At 37.5% G+C, this 17,737-nt stretch overlaps 3 protein-coding genes across 5 annotated transcripts; 1 reads left to right on the top strand and 2 right to left on the bottom strand.

Moving 5' to 3' along the window:
* Nucleotides 1-5,222: 5,222 nt before the first annotated feature.
* On the bottom strand, nt 5,223-6,377 carry LOC104094803 (uncharacterized). Its single transcript, XM_009600796.4, has one exon. The coding sequence runs from the start codon at nt 6,334-6,336 to the stop codon at nt 5,608-5,610; it is 729 nt and encodes a 242-aa protein (XP_009599091.1). The 5' UTR covers nt 6,337-6,377; the 3' UTR covers nt 5,223-5,607.
* A 513-nt stretch (nt 6,378-6,890) lies between these two features.
* LOC104094804 (serine/threonine-protein kinase MHK-like) lies at nt 6,891-14,451 on the bottom strand. 3 transcript variants are annotated; one of them, XM_009600797.4, is made up of 18 exons: nt 14,307-14,451; nt 12,898-13,275; nt 12,723-12,801; nt 12,023-12,091; nt 11,780-11,869; nt 11,456-11,594; nt 11,275-11,377; nt 11,128-11,180; nt 10,004-10,070; nt 9,655-9,763; nt 9,474-9,539; nt 9,310-9,378; nt 9,150-9,210; nt 8,973-9,077; nt 8,368-8,414; nt 8,203-8,248; nt 7,867-7,942; nt 6,891-7,372 (listed from the first exon to the last, which is right to left on the bottom strand). In XM_009600797.4, exons 2-18 carry the CDS (start codon nt 12,903-12,905, stop codon nt 7,243-7,245), a joined length of 1,317 nt encoding a protein of 438 aa, XP_009599092.1. In that variant the 5' UTR covers nt 12,906-13,275; nt 14,307-14,451; the 3' UTR covers nt 6,891-7,242. The 3 variants fall into 3 exon arrangements, with proteins under 3 accessions (XP_009599092.1, XP_070034069.1, XP_070034070.1); XM_070177968.1 differs by lacking the exon at nt 14,307-14,451 and having other exon boundaries at nt 12,898-12,977; nt 13,062-13,201; XM_070177969.1 differs by lacking the exons at nt 8,203-8,248; nt 14,307-14,451 and having other exon boundaries at nt 7,100-7,372; nt 12,898-13,037.
* Nucleotides 14,452-15,395: 944 nt separating this feature from the next.
* LOC104094805 (pentatricopeptide repeat-containing protein At3g25210, mitochondrial) lies at nt 15,396-17,072 on the top strand. The gene has a single exon (XM_009600799.4). It carries the CDS (start codon nt 15,498-15,500, stop codon nt 16,641-16,643), a length of 1,146 nt encoding a protein of 381 aa, XP_009599094.1. The 5' UTR covers nt 15,396-15,497; the 3' UTR covers nt 16,644-17,072.
* The last annotated feature ends 665 nt before the right edge of the window (nt 17,073-17,737 follow it).

Below are 17,737 nucleotides of genomic sequence, written 5' to 3'. Positions count from 1 at the left end.
CTTGTTATTTGATTAATCGGATGCCTTCATCTCCCATCAAGAATCAGATTCCGCATTCAGTATTGTTTCCCCAGTCACCCTTATACTCTCTTCCACCTCGTATTTTTGGGAGCACGTGTTTTGTTCATAACTTAGCCCCTGGGAAAGATAAGTTAGCTCCCCGTGCTCTCAAGTGTGTCTTCCTTGGTTATTCTCGTATTCAGAAGGGATATCGTTGTTATTCTCCAGATCTTCGTAGGTACCTTATGTCAGCTGACGTCACATTTTTTGAGTCTAAACCTTTTTTTACCTCTGCTGACCATCATGATATATCTGAGGTCTTATCTATACCGACCTTTGAGGAGTTTACTATAACTCTTCCTCTACCTTCGACCACAGAGTTTTCATCCATACCAACCGTTGAGGAGTCTAGTGTTGTTCCCCCTAGTTCCCCGGCCACAAGAACACCACTCTTGACTTATCATCGTCGTTTGCGTCCTCCATCAGGCCCAACTGGTTCTCGTCCTGCACCTGACCCTGCTCCTGCTGCGGACCCTGCTCCTAGTACACCGATTGCACTTCGGAAAGGTATAAGGACCACACTTAACCCTAATCCTCATTATGTCGGTTTGAGCTATCATCGTCTGTCATCTCCCCATTATGCTTTTATATCTTCTTTGTCCTCAGTTTCCATACCTAAGTCTACAGGTGAAGCGTTGTCTCATCCAGGATGGCGCCAGGCTATGAGTGACGAGATGTCTGCTTTACATACAAGTGGTACTTGGGAGCTTGTTCCTCTTCCCTCAGGTAAATCTACTGTTGGTTGTCGTTGGGTTTATGCAGTCAAAGTTGGTCCCGATGGACAGATTGATCGACTTAAGGCCCGTCTTGTTGCCAAAGGATATACTCAGATATTTGGGCTCGATTACAGTGATACCTTCTCTCCCGTGGCTAAAGTGGCTTCAGTCCGCCTTTTTCTATCCATGGCTGCGGTTCGTCATTGGCCCCTCTATCAGCTGGACATTAAAAATGCCTTTCTTCACGGTGATCTTGAGGATGAGGTTTATATGGAGCAACCACCTGGTTTTGTTGCTCAGGGGGAGTCTCGTGGCCTTGTATGTCGCTTGCGTCGGTCACTTTATGGTCTAAAGCAGTCTCCTCGAGCCTGGTTTGGTAAGTTCAGCACGGTTATCCAGGAGTTTGGCATGATTCGTAGTGAAGCTGATCACTCTGTGTTTTATCGGCACTCTGCTTCAAGTCTCTGTATTTATCTGGTAGTCTATGTTGATGATATTGTTATTACTGGCAATGATCAGGATGGTATTACCAACCTGAAACAGCATCTCTTCCAGCACTTCCAAACTAAGGATCTAGGCAGATTGAAGTACTTTCTGGGTATTGAGGTTGCCCAGTCTAGCTCAGGTATTGTTATTTCTCAAAGAAAATATGCTTTAGACATTCTTGAGGAGACGGGGATGATAGGTTGCAGACCTGTTGACACTCCGATGGATCCGAATTCTAAACTTATGCCAGGACAGGGGGAGCCGCTTAGCGATCCTGCAAGCTATAGGCGGCTGGTTGGAAAATTAAATTATCTCACAGTGACTAGACCCGACATTTCCTATCCTGTGAGTGTGGTAAGTCAGTTTATGAATTCTCCCTGTGATAGTCATTGGGATGCAGTTGTCCGCATTATTCGATATATAAAATCGGCTCCAGGCAAAGGGTTACTCTTTGAGGATCGAGGTCATGAGCAGATCATTGGATACTCAGATGCTGATTGGGCAGGATCACCTTCTGATAGACGTTCTACGTCTGGATATTGTGTTTTAGTAGGAGGAAATTTGGTGTCCTGGAAGAGCAAGAAACAGAATGTAGTTGCTCGGTCTAGTGCAGAAGCAGAATATCGAGCAATGGCTATGGCAACATGTGAGCTAGTCTGGACCAAACAATTGCTCAAGGAGTTGAAATTTGGTGAAATCAGTCGGATGGAACTTGTGTGCGATAATCAAGCTGCCCTTCATATTGCATCAAATCCGGTGTTCCATGAGAGAACTAAACACATTGAGATTGATTGTCACTTCGTCAGAGAAAAGATACTTTCAGGAGAGATTGCTACAAAGTTTGTGAGGTCAAATGATCAACTTGCAGATATCTTCACCAAGTCTCTCACTGGTCCTCGTATTAGTTATATATGCAACAAGCTCGGTACATATGATTTGTATGCACCAGCTTGAGGGGGAGTGTTAATTTACAGCATGTATATAGTGTAGTATTGTCCCACATTGGTAGAGGAGTAGTATGTCCTTGTATAGTATAGCTATAAATAAGGACCTCTTGTGTAGTATTATTCATTCATTCAATATATCAATAACATATTTTCTCCCGTGCCTTCTCACATGGTATCAGAGCAATTGTGAGAGACTTATCGCTGTGCATAAATTCCAGCGATTCCGGGAAAGAGAAATCAGTATTTTTTAATGTTGTTTTCTATCTGCTTCATTTCTGTTAGTGTTGTGCAAAATCCCACACTACCACAAGAGTCGTCAATGTCCGGCGACCAAACTCCAGTGAACAACTCCGGCAGAAGCAGCCTCACGCGCCACCAGAAGCTCACGCGCGTGAGCTCACGCGCCGGCGCGTACGACCACTTCCGGCCATTTTTTGAAAATCTTCCTTCAGAACAGTTGGGTCGCCTGGTAATTCCGATCCTACCCCTACTGTTTTCATTTCATTCCGACAACTTTGAGTTTTTTCCGGTAGCTACAGTACTATTCCGACAGCTACAGTAGATTCCGGCAGCTACAGTATTTCAGTATTCTGTTTCTGTGTTTCCGTACACTGTTTCAGTGGATTACAGTTGATTCTTTCTCCTATTTGGTAATAATTTGCAACAATGTCTTTAGGATTTGATGCTTTTGGGTCTAGAAACATGTGTTCTGGAAACTCTAGTGCTATTATTACCTCGGAACCTTTAATAGGAGATTCAAACTACTTAGCTTGGGCTTCATCTGTCGAGTTATGGTGTAGAGGTCAAGGTGTTCAAGATCATCTAATCAAACAGTCTAGCGATGGAGATGAAAAGGCAATAGCACTTTGGGCAAAAATCGATGCTCAGTTATGTAGCATCTTGTGGCGATCTATTGATTCCAAGTTGATGCCCTTGTTTCGTCCATTCCAGACATGTTATTTGGTTTGGGCAAAGGCACGCACCTTATACACTAATGACATATCTCGCTTCTATGATGTGATATCACGGATGACAAACTTAAAGAAGCAGGAATTGGATATGTCTACTTACTTGGGTCAAGTACAGGCAGTCATGGAGGAATTTGAGAAGTTGATGCCAGTTTCGGCTAGTGTGAAAAAATAACAAGAGCAACGACAGAAGATATTTCTCGTTCTTACCCTCGCTGGACTTCCTAATGATCTTGATTCAGTACGCGACCAGATTTTGGCTAGTCCGTCTGTCCCGACAGTTGATGAATTATTCTCTCGATTACTCCGCCTTGCTGCAGCAACAAGTCCACCAGTGAGCTCATCACAGATACTTGATTCCTCTGTTCTTGCATCCCAGACAATGGATGTTCGAGTGCAGAATTTGGATCACACTGACAACAAATATGACAAAATTAACAACCTTGGTCTCAGTGGCACGATAACTATTTCGGCGAACTTTAGACTTCATTTTGGATTTTATCAGAATCCCTGCCAAAAGGAACATTTCAGAAAATCCGGGACTCCGGGTAACCCCAACCAAGGTTTTGTTTGAGGAAATTCAAAAATAATCATATAGACCTCATTATTAGTTCCCTCACTTCCCCATGACGATCACCCTTTGTCATCCAGTGCTTCACCATTTTCTTATTTTCGGTCAAATCATCTGACAAACTACGTGTGTCATACAAACAGAAAGAACTTGAACCTCTTGGTAGTATCGTGTACTCTTGGAGAAAATATGTCTCATTTCCAACCGAAGAATCTGGTAACCCACAGATTCAAGTACGATGAAGCTGTTATGAAATGTTAATTATCTGACAACTAATACTTAAAGAAACAAACAACCTAATTATATTAGTCTAGGACAAACAAAGAAGACATGATAATCGCATTCTTCCTTATCAACTTTTATCAGAGTTTCACTTCTTACATGAGAAAAGGAGAAAGAGAACATACACGATACTGGAGCCATTTCTGGTGTAAAAGTATCATCCTCAAACACCATCAAGACCTTGTTAACAAGACTGCTTTTTCCAGATCCTCTCGGACCAATCAACAGGAGTGTCATCTTTTTGGTATATTGTAATCGCTCATTTTCGTGCCACCTACCTCCTCAATCCGTGATCCGGGGGAGTACCTTCAAGTGTTCATTTATTATGTGTATCTCAACAGATGCATATTACTTATAAGAAACCCAAGACAAACATTCATTAAATAAATAAGTTAAACCATTTGAGGAGCATTATTAAATTAGTATATATATAGTTACTTGTTCCTCCAGAGAAAAAGAACCAAAATAGAAAATAAATGCATACAAATCAAGGTACCTCAAGATTTTATTTTTGGCTTCCTTCAAATGGTCCTTATGAAACTGCAGTTCATCATAGTTATTGAGAACTTCCATATATACATTCCTTAAACGCTTTTTATTAACCTCATGCATAGAATTTGAAGAAGCTCAAATGAATTCCTTCAAATCCATAGAAACCTACTCCAACTTCTTCATTCTCTACTTCCGATCCAAAATAATTACCACCACTTCACACATTCCAATTTCCAACCACTAGTATTACATACATGTACACACATACACACACAGAGAGAGCATGTAGAGAGTCCATCTTTACAGGAAAAGCAAGAACAGTAAATACCTGAGAAAAGTTGGGAGCCTAGTGGATTTTCAGGGAAGTTTTGTTCAAGAGATGATTCTTCTCAAGTACTAAAAATTCAATCTTTTGCAGTTTTTCCAGTACAAAGAGTTAGATCTTCCAAAAAAAATAAATTATGGAAGACACGAGAATCAATCAATCCACTATGTCTTAGTTCCAAATCAATTCCGTTGAGTTACTCCCTCTGTTCCATTGTACAGGACACTCTCCTCTTTCTAGTCTGTTCAAGAAAGAACAACATTTCTTTACCTTTGGAAGCTCATTAGCTTTAAACTTCCAAGTTTAAGTAAAATGGCATGTTGTTGTAACCACAAAAATGCCATGGCATGTTAGAAAATCAGAACTTCAAGTTCAAAAGGTACTTTTGGTATATGACAATAGTCTTTCTTTTCTTCTTAAACTCCATGCTCAATCAAACACCTTCATATAAAATAAAACAAAACCACCATATAAAATTAAATTAAAGACTATATGGGTAGAACTATTTTTTAACTAACTGTCAACCTACTGCAACACTTCATTCTGTACATAGGCAAAATTATGCAAGAAATGTGAATACAGAGCTATAAAGAAAAATTCATAAAATGTACCCATAGCTGCAAACTCTCTTTTTTTGGGCCAGAAAGAAGCAAACATTATATTAACATAAAGTAGTAGATATACAAGGAGCAGTAAACTGCAAAAGGGAAAGAACCATAGTTGGGTCATTACAAAAGGGAATGTTACACAATAATAATGATTAAGGTAAAATACCCAATTCACCCGATTGCTCTTCATCTTCAGTAATACCTTCCAATACCAAATACTGAAGAGCAATGGAATATTTTGCAGTTTTAGCCCTTGCAAAATTGTTACTGCTACTCCTAATAAGATATGATCCAAAGCCATCCGCTTTAATTGTGTAAATAGAGGAAACCCATCTTTTGTAAATATATAGCAACCTCGAGGAATCACCATGATAATGAGTATCAGAGAGTAGAAGCTGACATGGCAATGGCCCCTTTTGATTAGCATACATAATTGCATTTTTACATAGTGCTAATACTCGAACCATAGCCAAATCTTTTCCTCGAGTATTATTGTATCTCTCTTGGCATTTTCCTTCATTAAAAAAATCAGCAAAATCATCAATAATAACTGAAACTGGAGCAGGATTATTATGTAGTATATGAAAAGCAGCAAAGTATTTCTTAATTCCTTCTTCGTCCTCTATATATTTCATCTGAATACGTTCAAAAATAGCAGAGGATGGATCAATTCCCTTAGCAAGATAAGGGGGTTTTGTTTCCAACTTACGACGGTTGCAAATGAAGACCACATTACCCTCCCCACTCTCTTTTGCAGAGTTAATAGCAAACTGGAAAAGTAAAGAGGTTTTTCCTGATGAAGGAGGTCCAGAAAGGAGGAGAACTGGGTCGCTACTGCGAAGAATATCCAATCGCCCAACCGGTAAGAATTTCTCCACCATTTTTGTTGGAACTCAAGTGAATAGTACTACTTTATGGGTTTTTATTAAAAAAAGATAAAATAAAAATAAAAGAATAATTTTCAAAAACAATTATTGTTCAGGTGTTATTAAATTCTTATAGCTATAATATACATAACTACTAATTATAACTACTATTCAAATGTTTTATTAGTGTGTAAATAAAAACACACTCTGAGGGTGGAGTGTGCTCGTTGTTTTGGATGATTATCATGGGCTTCTGCACGTGTCATCTGATTATGGTTAATTAGAGTTCTATTATGCTTTCTGTAATTAATGAGGTTACGTTTTAGTTAGAAAATAGTGATGACACTTTGATAATGCAGAAGTACATGTTATCGTCGGAAACAGTCTCACTGCTCTTCTCTGTCTTTCCAGGATAGGGGTTAAAGCTGCGTGCATCTTACCCTCTCCAGACCCCACTTGTGATAAATTCATGGGTTTGTTGTTGTTGTAGCCTTGCATTAAACTCAATTAATCCAAGTAACACAAAACAAATAATAGAGCACAATAAAATGACATGTGACATTGTAAGATGAGAGGAATTTGTAAATTACTTATAGAGAAAGGGTTGAGATATTAAAAAAAAAAATCTATGAAATAATGCAAGTTCTCTTTTTCCGTCTATGATGGTCGAATAATTACAGTAGTATCTTTCACTCATCTCTTATAGAGATGTTCCCACAAGGGCACCAACTATACCACGTAAAAGGGGCGTGGGTCACTTCATCTTTAGAAGAAAATCTTCCTGAGAATGAAAGAAGGGCTTATCGACTTATCATAGTCCTCGTGAATAAATATTAATCTATGATGATAATGACATTTACAAATTACAAGTAATTCCCACTAATCTCTTATTTACTCGAGTCGGCCTGTTGAATCAGTAGCTCAAAGGCATTGTCTCTGCTGGAAGGAGGATGACATAGCCAGAAAGGGTCGCTCCAAGAAGTTAGACTGCAAAGATGTCATGCCAAATCCAGTTGATTGTGGAACTCCAATATTTGAGTGTGGAATTGTGCTGCAGAGAAAAGCGAATTTTAATTTCATGCTGTCATACCGATTAACAGTTAAGTTCAATTTACTATACTAAGCACACTAATATAAACATAAGACATCATTCCACAAGCAGCTTCAGTTAATAGTTTGATGCAAAACAAAATAATTATATTTCTGATAACATGAGCCCACTTGCATTCCCAGTTACTGACTTGCAAAGTGCGACACACTTGGGTCTTTTTGGTGTTTGGTTTTCTCGAGGACATGTTTTTGAGGCTACCTGTTTAGCAGGGGGGATGGAGAGTTGGAAGATTAAGTTACGTTCAATCTCTAATAAGAGTGACCACATTATAATGGTTCAGATGTGTAACGAAATTCAGGGTAGAGAAATTTGTTACGGAAACTGGATAGCAGGATGATTCCATTTCTAATCTCCACAGGGAAATATAGTATACTCAACAACCCACCAAAACTTATGTCATTAACAGAAAGAAAATTTGATAAATGGATACTGACCTGAATGATAATGATAATGATGAGTCCACTGGAGTAGATATTTGATGGTGATCAGGAGGAAACAATGACCAGAAAACTGAAAAGGAGCAATCAAAACAAGCCATGACATCTCTAATAATATAGAAGATGAAGATTTCAACTAACTACATAAAATACCCAGAAAGAAGTAGAACCATAATATGCCTGACAAACCTTTCAGCATTCTAGGTTTCAAGAGTCTAACACAAGGCAATTATAGAACCCACCCCAGAACAAAAAGAAAAAAAAGTCCTATAAAATTGCAGAAATGGTTAATACGACAAGATATTACACTAAAAGGAAAAGTATATGAGCTACCCGATTGTTGTGAGTGATCCTGGTAACTAGGGCAGAACAGCATATCCTGCCAATGTTACCAACACCCTTTTAGAAGAATATAGCCAAATCAGAGGTCTTATGAATAGAAATCTCTGAAAACAGTGACCCAAATCTAAAAAGAAAAGAAAACCTGAGACAACTCACCGTTCCTGTACCTTGACTTTTACTTGCCATCTTTGCAGGAAAGAGATCTACATAATGAGGTAAAGGTAAATTGTTTCAGAAAGCTTCCTTAGAAAACGAGAACTTACAACAACAAAACAATAACTTGAAAAATTAAAGCAAGACATATATCAGGCAAGGACGTTTGTCTCATGTTCTTAAAACAAAAGTGATACTATGAATAAATGTTTTTTTGCGTTAAGAGTGTTTCATATGTAAGATCTAAGTGTCAGGCATGCTGTCTTTAGAACTCTGTTTCCCTGGGCATATTCGAGACATGTTTACACTTGGATTACCACCATATCAAGAATATAGATTTCCATTTTGGTGGATACAGCAGCGTAGGTATTGCTTCTACGAAACAAGATAGAGGAAGACATTAGGACAAACATGTCAGTTGTTAGGAGAGCCACAATTTGCATGAACAAAAAGCAATTGCTGCAACAGTTCTTTGATTGTTGCAACAAATTGAACCATAGACAATTCTGTATTGCAATCTAAAGTGGGTTTACATATGTATTACCACATGAAACGAAAATAGGAAGCATGATGCATGGTGAAATAATAAAAAACTTAAAAATTCATACCCAGGCAAGAGGGACTCGGGTTCACAGCCAAAGTCAAACCAAGATAGCAGTCATCCTTTTCTGTCCCAAAATCCCACAGGTTCAACTCAAGATTAGGCTCAGGTCCTGCACAACAGGCTAGCTTCATGACTAAAAGGGAATAACGACACATGCTAAAAGTACTTTACGAGTTCTTACCAACATTACTCAAATCCATCTGCAACGGATCCCCTAGAGGACGAGGAATCCACATATCAACCTATTCATTAGCAAGTGGCCAATTATTCAAATATCTACGGAAGGATGCCAATTACAATTATAAGTTGAAGCAAAAAACAAATGACAGAAAATAGTTTACATGAAAAAATGGGTGCTGCAAGCATTGGTCAGCAGTTGGTCTCCTCAATGGGTCCCACGAACAGAGTTGCTATGGCAGGAAGGGAGGGATTGATCAGCTAAAAACCATTTCCTATTTCGTGCATAAAAAATGCCAACAATGTAAAGAAGCAGCTATAACAATACCTTGATCAAATCGATAGCTTCCAAGCTAGCACTTGGAATGACATCAGACATATTGGCTGGTTTAATCTATCAGAAACAAAAGAAAATAATAAAAGAACTGAATACATGATCATTCACATGTCTGTGATAAAGGTCAAAGGAAATTGGCAGGAAACTAACAAGAAGTTCATGCTGGACTTACATCAAGACAACTAAAATCAAATAACCGTGAAGCACTTCTCAGTTCTGGGAAGCTAGTCCAGTCTGGCGGTCCAAGAATACAGCATATCTTATACAACTGATCAATTTCACTGAACAAAGAAAAAGGAAGATTATTCTCAAAGAAATAGTTCTCCAAATAATTCAACTTAAGACCAATACGAGTCAAGATTCAATTTTCCACAGAATCCGGACAATATGCTCCCCAAGCTCTTGGAAATAACTATATCATCCAACTGTCAGTTTCATTTGAGGTCAAAGCAGTCTAGGTTCCAAGCTAGAAGAAGATAGTAGATCTTTTTCATGTAAGACAATCTGGGCTATGAAATCACCTTTCACCAGGGAAAATTGGGCAAAGAGTGAAAAGTTCAGCAAGTACCGCACCAACTGCCCACATATCTGTATTCATTCATAAATATGTTAAAGCAGCTGATAGTAAAGAAAAAGAGAATATAAGCAAGATTATGAAATATAAAAATACTATTCAAAATAAACAACTATGTATAACAATAGTTGGCTGTTTCTGCTCTCATTTGTAGACCTTATTCTCTTGACTCATGAGTCAAGAAACAGATTACTTGACCAACAAAAACAAACATGAAAGTTTATCCAAGAGTTCTTTGACGCATTGAACAATTTCAAAATTAAGGCCATCAAGCTTAAGACGGAGAACTTCTAAACAACACCAGTTCAAAGAGATATACTTTTTTGGATAGACCATAGAAGAACCTATAAAGATCCAAAATAAAGCAATCTCACAAATGCAGTTGGAAAAAAAAAAATTGACAAACCCAAGCATGTGAAGTAGACTAATACCGAATAAACATATGATAATTTTACGAATGAAAAAACAACCAAGTTATATTGGTCAACAATTTTCTAGTAACCCAAAGTTTGTTTTGTACATACATCTATCATGCTAGACAAATATGGAAAACACCTAAGGAAATACGAAGTTTCTAGCAGGAGAACAGCGGTAATGGTCTTCTCTCTAGTTTTACTATTGAATCAAGCCAGCAGTTTTGAAGTCAATACTTTGAGGCATGTGTTAGCATGGTGAACTTGGTCCAAGGCAATTCCTGTCACTCTCCTGTTTTCTTTCACACGACTTTCATAGAATCCATTCAAGGTTATAGTACCTTCAAAGAGCCAAGGCTTACCCTCAAAATTAACAGAAAACATTTCAAGAAAGTTATATTGTTTTTCCAGCGTAAAATATCAACAAACACGAAACATACTGCTCAGCTATGTACTTAGATTAATAAGTTTATTAGGACAAGTAGAAAACTAGCTGCCACAGTCGTCGAGATTCAAGAACAAATATTCAGGATTAGGTAATTCTTATCAAATCCTAGCTTCTAAACATACAGCAACTTATTGGTGTCAAATGAAAAATGATCCATTGTGTCCAAACAAGAAGCTTCTGAAATTGCAAGAACGTATTGACAGCGCATACCGATAGCAGGTGTGTATGATGAAGATTGCAACAAAACTTCTGGAGCTCGATACCTTTTAAAGACATTAGAACATCCTTCCATCAGAGGCAAATTATTCACTAGCACGTGGAGATAAATGATGCACCAAACAAGAGAAGACAACTCACCAACGAGTTGAAACATAATCAGTGAAAGGAGGTAATGAAGACACTTCTCTAGCCAACCCAAAGTCAGCAATTTTAATTATGTCATTTGTCACCAGCAAATTCTCTGAGGCAGAACATGGGTAACTTTAGTTTGCACTGCCATAAACAAAGATAGTAAATAAACCACATGACATTTCAATACCAGGTTTCAGGTCCCGATGAAAGTAACCATTTTTATGCATGTGGGCAAGTCCTTGCAACACCTGAGACATCAATCCTCGAATCTCTTCCTCAAGAAAAGGTCTTTGTCGTTCTTTCATTAGTTGGTACAAGTTATGTTCCTAGACACATTTAAGGAAATAATTTAGAGGTTCACCTTGACATAGTATATATTCTCAAACTAAAAGCAGTAATTGCCAGAGTGGCACAAACATACACTATGTTAACTGAATTAAATATTCTACTGCACAGACAACGAGAAAGGTGCAACATCAAAGAGATCTAGCCAAAAGTCTTAAACTGGTACCATGTACTCGAGTATGAAGAATAGCTCATTGTTCTCCCTGACAATCTCCTTCAGTTTGATGATGTTAGGATGATTCAATTTACGGAGGGACTGCACAGAGAAGATTGGAAAACTTAGCTTGCGCCAAGTTATATATGTACAAGCAACTCAATTCTAACACGGTAATTTTTTCTGAATCAATGTGTTGAAATATTTCCTTTCAGACCATCAAATGTGAGACCAATTAAGAGGAAACCCACACACCTTTACTTCACGTAGATTAACACATTCTTCCCAAAAGTAGAACTTCCTCTTCATTTTCTTTACTGCAACCTGCAACACATGAAATAAATCTATAAGTACAATTTCAGCGAAGAATCAACATCCTGTGAGATGTCCAAGCACTGAGAAAAAAGTAACAAGTCTTCCAGTCAATTCCCTTCAAAGGAAACAAAGAAGAAAGTGAAAAGGTCAAATTTTATTATTCTTCATTTCTTGTAATAGCATAGGCGTGATTAAACACTAATCTCATGTCTCGCCTCAATGTGGCATGGATCTTTAACATGGTTATCACAAATTATTACGTATGGGACTAAACACAACATGTCCCCAGTCAACTCCCAAAAGGCACTTTTGGTTAGCTAGAGTCTACTTGAGATTTTTGGCAGATATTATTACTGTTGTGTAAGAAAGGCGCCAGTAACTTTCCATTACAAAGGAAACCAAGGAGCAAATCCAAGCATTACCATGTTGAGCTCTGGTAATTAGAACTAAAAGAGTTTATTAATTCAGATGCGCAACTCTTCAAACATGCAGCAGATCAAAATCTTTTCTGCTGCTGCCAAACACAAGCTTCCTACTCAAGTCTTAGATTTTGTAAACAGGATTTTGGAACGTCTCCTTATATCAACTAAATGAAAATAGCTGAAAAACATGTGTGGATATATAAAAGACAATTACTTACAATTTCAGATGTTTCTGTATTAATGGCCTTATATACATTACCGCAAGTTCCATCTCCAAGCTCCTTCAATATTCTATATCTGGAATTATAATGTCCCACCAAGAAGCACATAAGTTAGGATCATCAAAAGGAAAACCACCTTTTAATATCCACATAGGGTCTCAATAAGACTTACCTTTCCATTTTCGATTTACAATGACTGGTGGACCAACAATTTCTCAATGGACCTCTAACCTCCTGATAGAGGTTTCTACTCTGTAAAAATAGTGCTCATGTGGTTGTTGACATATATCACTCTTTATGTGCAGCATACGATACGGTAAATGGTAAAAAATCCACCTCTCATCACTAAAAAAACTGAAAATCAACTGAAAGACCATCAACATGCTTAAACGCAGCCTTCACGAGCTGCAATCAGTAGTTATCATCTAAAAGGCAGTCACTGATTTCTGTCAAATACTTGCTATATTGTGGATAAAATAAGAGTCAGTCATGTCAACAAGATATCAAACCACAGCACGTCTCTTTTCCATGAGCTTCAGTTATGTTTTATCTGTCAAAAAGTTTCAGAAAAAGTCAGAGACAACTGTAGAACATGAATAGCGCGTGCTACCTTCAGTGCTTTAAAGCATTGAAGAATCTGGATTGGAAATATAAATGGAAAAACATTAAAAGCAGAAAGCTCTCTGAGCTATGTGTCAAACAACCAGAGATGGATCCTATCTTTTTGTTTTTATCACTGATCCATCGCACATTCAAAATTATGGGTTCAAAATGTAATATTTATTGAAATTTTGGTGATTTTTTAACACACACACATATATATATATATATATATATATATATATATATATATATATATATAAAAAGCTTCAGATAAATGTTACTGGGTTCAGTTGAACACGTTGCCTGTTAGCTATATCCGGCTTTGCAAACAGCCACCGAGAGAGAGGACACAGGATGAGATAAGAAGATACAAAAATAGCTAATAGCATACGCAGGCTGCTATTCTGTGGAAGAGCAATCTCCATTCACTTTCTTATTTTGTCAATACCTATGGCTTTATATTCATGAACTATGTAGCAATTGGCATCACCTTTTTCTTGCTATAATTATAATTTTCTATATGACATCTGCATCTAAATAGGAAACTGATTCAGCTATAATTAAGTAAATTTCTATTTTTCTTTTTTTCATATTTGTTTAGACAAAGAAAAGTGTTTCAACGGAGAAATACAAATCACAGACTATTTAGTATAAGTGCCAATCCAATGACAGAGTAAATTTACTAAATGAATATATAAATACATGAGTACATAAACACGCTTGTTATGATCAATTCAAACAGCAATTTTGACCAAAAAATTTAATTTTTTTCCAGTAACTCTTCTAGTACCAATTCAAATCAATAGCACAAAAAGAAAATTGAATTTGAAGCAACAGGATAATAATGCGATTGAATTTATTCGTGATTTGCTGAGAAAAGCAGCAGAAATTGATTCTCCAGCTACTAGAAAAAAACGTGTAATAAGAACAATATTAGAGTAAATACAGAGAAATTTGAAGGAAAAAAATCGAGCTTACCGGTTAATGCTGGAGAAACAGTCAAACAAAAAACATCTAGAGAGAGAATAAGGAAGATTTATAGAGAGAAGATGAATGTGCCGAATGCCGATCGATAATGTAACAGCAAAATCATTTGAAGAAGCGTTGGAGAAGAAACCAAATATATTTTTCGAAATATAAAAAGGAATAAAATATTAAAATAGTTTTTTAGATAAACAAGAGGATTTAAAAAGTAGCAAAAGATTAAATGAAATTTATTAATATTGCGAAAGATGCTTGGTGGTGGGAAAAGGGAGTGGTCCTCTTTTAAGTAAGTTTACATAAAAGCCCTTCCGCCAACTTGTTTCTTTCAACTTATCCTTGGTCGGTTACTTTATGACAACTTTGCCCTCTAATAGCTCGTAAATTTACCACCCTTTGCCATTTGGGCTTCTCATGGGATATGTGCTTGTGCTACAAAAGGCTTGAAATAGTGATCCGATCAAATTTAACTTGGGCTGGACTTGAAACAAGAAATTATCCACATGATCTGTTTGGATAACATTTGGTTAACAGTTAATGAAACGAGTATTTAAAGTTGATGTTGAAAAAGAATATTTGCAGTTAAAATTGTCTTTGGATATGAAATTTCACTTTGCAAATAAGTTATAATTCTGTAAATAAAAAATAATATTTCACTTGAAATCAGCTTCTCAACTTCAAATTTTCTACTTTAAGTTGAAGTTGAAATAGTTGAAAACTTGTAACATAAATATTTACTTTCAAATACTATATTTCATTGTTTGCAATGAAAACTTGTACGAAATGTTTCGAAGGAGCTCGCTTTTACAAAATGGCCATTAAGAAGATAGCTCAACCGAAATCTAGGCCTAACCTAGCCTCCGGCCGTACTACTAAGTTAAGAAGTTAGTTAAGAAGAGTTAACTTAAGTAGCCACCTATTGGTTCTTTTCAACCGCTTAAACTAAAAATAGTAAGAAAAAAAAAAATATATATATATATATAATTGTGTATAATCAGCGTATATGTATTCCGTTAAGAAAAAGTAAACAGTGAATTCTGTCGGCTATTTGTGTAAAGCTCCCTGTTGTTAATTGTCTTAGGCCCAAGTCCATAGTATGAATGATCCATGTTCTAAATGTAGCCCGGCAATCTGAACATCACAGCAGCTTCAACCAAACACACCCTTGTCGCCTCTCCGGTACTGAAAATGCGGGTGTCCGTACGCCGGCCGATAGTCACATCTCTCTTCTCCTCCTCCCTATCTCTCCGCCCCATCTCCAGCTCCTCCGCCGCCGATCACCTTCCAGAAACCCTAACATCTCAATCGCCATCCTCCTCCGATGAACTCACAAACCCTACCCCTCGAACCCGAACCCGAACTCCAATGGAAAAACAGTTCGAATCATGGATTAACAATCTCAAACCCGGGTTTAAACCAGCTGACGTAAACGAAGCCTTGAGAGCTCAATCCGACCCGGACCTCGCCCTCGATATCTTCCGGTGGACCGGCCAACAGCGGAACTACAAGCACAACCACGTCACTTACTTAACCATGATTAACATCGCAGTCTCAAGTAAGCGTTACCGCGTCGGCGAAACACTAGTCGAGGAAGTCCTCGCCGGCGCTTGCCCGCCGAGCCTCCCACTGTACAATTCCATGATTAAATTTTGCTGCGGCCGTAAATTCTTATTTAACCGTGCATTTGATATTTACAAGAAAATGACAAAATGTGAAGAAGCTAAGCCTTCACTAGAGACTTACAATTTGTTACTGAATGCCCTTCTCAGTAAATTTAATAAGTTACATGTCTGTTACGTGTATTTACATTCTGTTCGATCGTTAGCTAAGCAAATGAAGTCCTTTGGGGTGATTCCAGATACATTTGCTTTGAATATGATAATCAAGGCTTACTCTAAGTGTCTTGAGGTTGATGAGGCTATTCGTGTTTATCGCGAAATGGGCTTGTATGGATGTGAGCCCGATGTATTTACCTACGGGTATATAGCTAAAGGGTTGTGCGAGAAGGGAAGAGTGAATCAGGGACTTGAATTTTTCAAGAAAATGAGGGATAAAGGATTTGTTCCGAAAGGAAGTACTTATATGATATTGGTTTGTAGTCTTGCTTTGGAGCGACGGTTTGAGGATGCTATTGAGGTGGTGTTTGATATGTTGGATAATTCGTTGTCGCCTGATCAGCTTACGTATAAAACTGTGTTGGAAGAATTGTGTAGAGAAGGGAGAGGAAATTATGCATTTGAAATTCTTGAAGAATTTAAGAAGAGGGATAGCTTAATGAATGAGAAGACTTACAAGTCTTTGTTGAATGGTTTATATTTTCTTAATCAGGACTAAGTGTATACTTTGATATGTTTATGTTGTCATTGTTGGTAGTTTGATGCTTCTAAGTATATATATTGCTCGTCCGATGAACGAGGAGTTATTTACCAGCAATTAGAATTACAGTGCAACTTGTGCAAGGAGAACCGCGTAACAGTGTATGACAGACTTGGTGTATGTTTCTTAACTTGTATGGGATTCAATAGGTTATGCCGCCAGATATATGAAGCAAGCGCTAAGCAATTGGCAATGTCAGCGGATGAAGAAAGTGAAAAAGAAGACGTGGAGGACCGTTCGTTTGCAAATATTTTGGAATGTTTGACTCGAGATGAACATGAGGTGTTTTGAGGAGAAGGAAGAGAACATCTCACTGCTGAAGAATAGATGCATCCATAGTTTAAAATTTTGGTGTAATGTTGATTTTTATAACGATCTTGACGTAATGCTGGATTTTTCTGAATCCTTAGAGAACTTCTATCTAAGTTTTTGTACCTTATTCATACCAGCTTGATGCCGAGCTTAAATTAATAATAATGCCTTTACTTATCAAAAGAATTAGAGTGCAAATCCAGATTTCTTGGTTTCTGCCCAGAGGCATCTTTTTCCGCCATGGCATATATGAGGTGAAGAAAATGGGAAAATACATAAGTTAAACTTGTCTGGAAAATTGAGTTGCACACTGCAACTTTACATACGATTATTTACCCACCTATTCTTGTTTAAAGTAAAATATATTACACCCCTTACCCTCCTATTCTTGTTTAAAGTGAAATATATAACACCCCAAATGCTGACGTAACGAAAAAGAAAAAGAAATAAAGGCGTGTAAATTCTAAATAAATAAAAAAAGAATGTGTGCCCGTTGATACGTGTATTATCCAATAAATAATAATAAATAAAAAACAAAGATAGCCCCTAGTCCTTTCTTTCCTCTCCTTCTTCCCCATCCTCTCAAGCTCGCCATATCTGCTCCTCAATCCTCACCCATTAAGAGTATGTAACATGTTCCTGTCTTTGTTTCAATTGCATTCAATCTCATCATCTTCTTTTTCTAATTTATTGCTTTCTTCTTTTAGATAAATTGAGGGCAAAGTCGGAGGGCCAAGCGG

This window comes from Nicotiana tomentosiformis, chromosome 6, assembly GCF_000390325.3.
Source record: "Nicotiana tomentosiformis chromosome 6, ASM39032v3, whole genome shotgun sequence".
NCBI classification, from domain to species: domain Eukaryota; kingdom Viridiplantae; phylum Streptophyta; class Magnoliopsida; order Solanales; family Solanaceae; genus Nicotiana; species Nicotiana tomentosiformis.
This window is presented reverse-complemented; position numbering and strand designations above follow the sequence as displayed.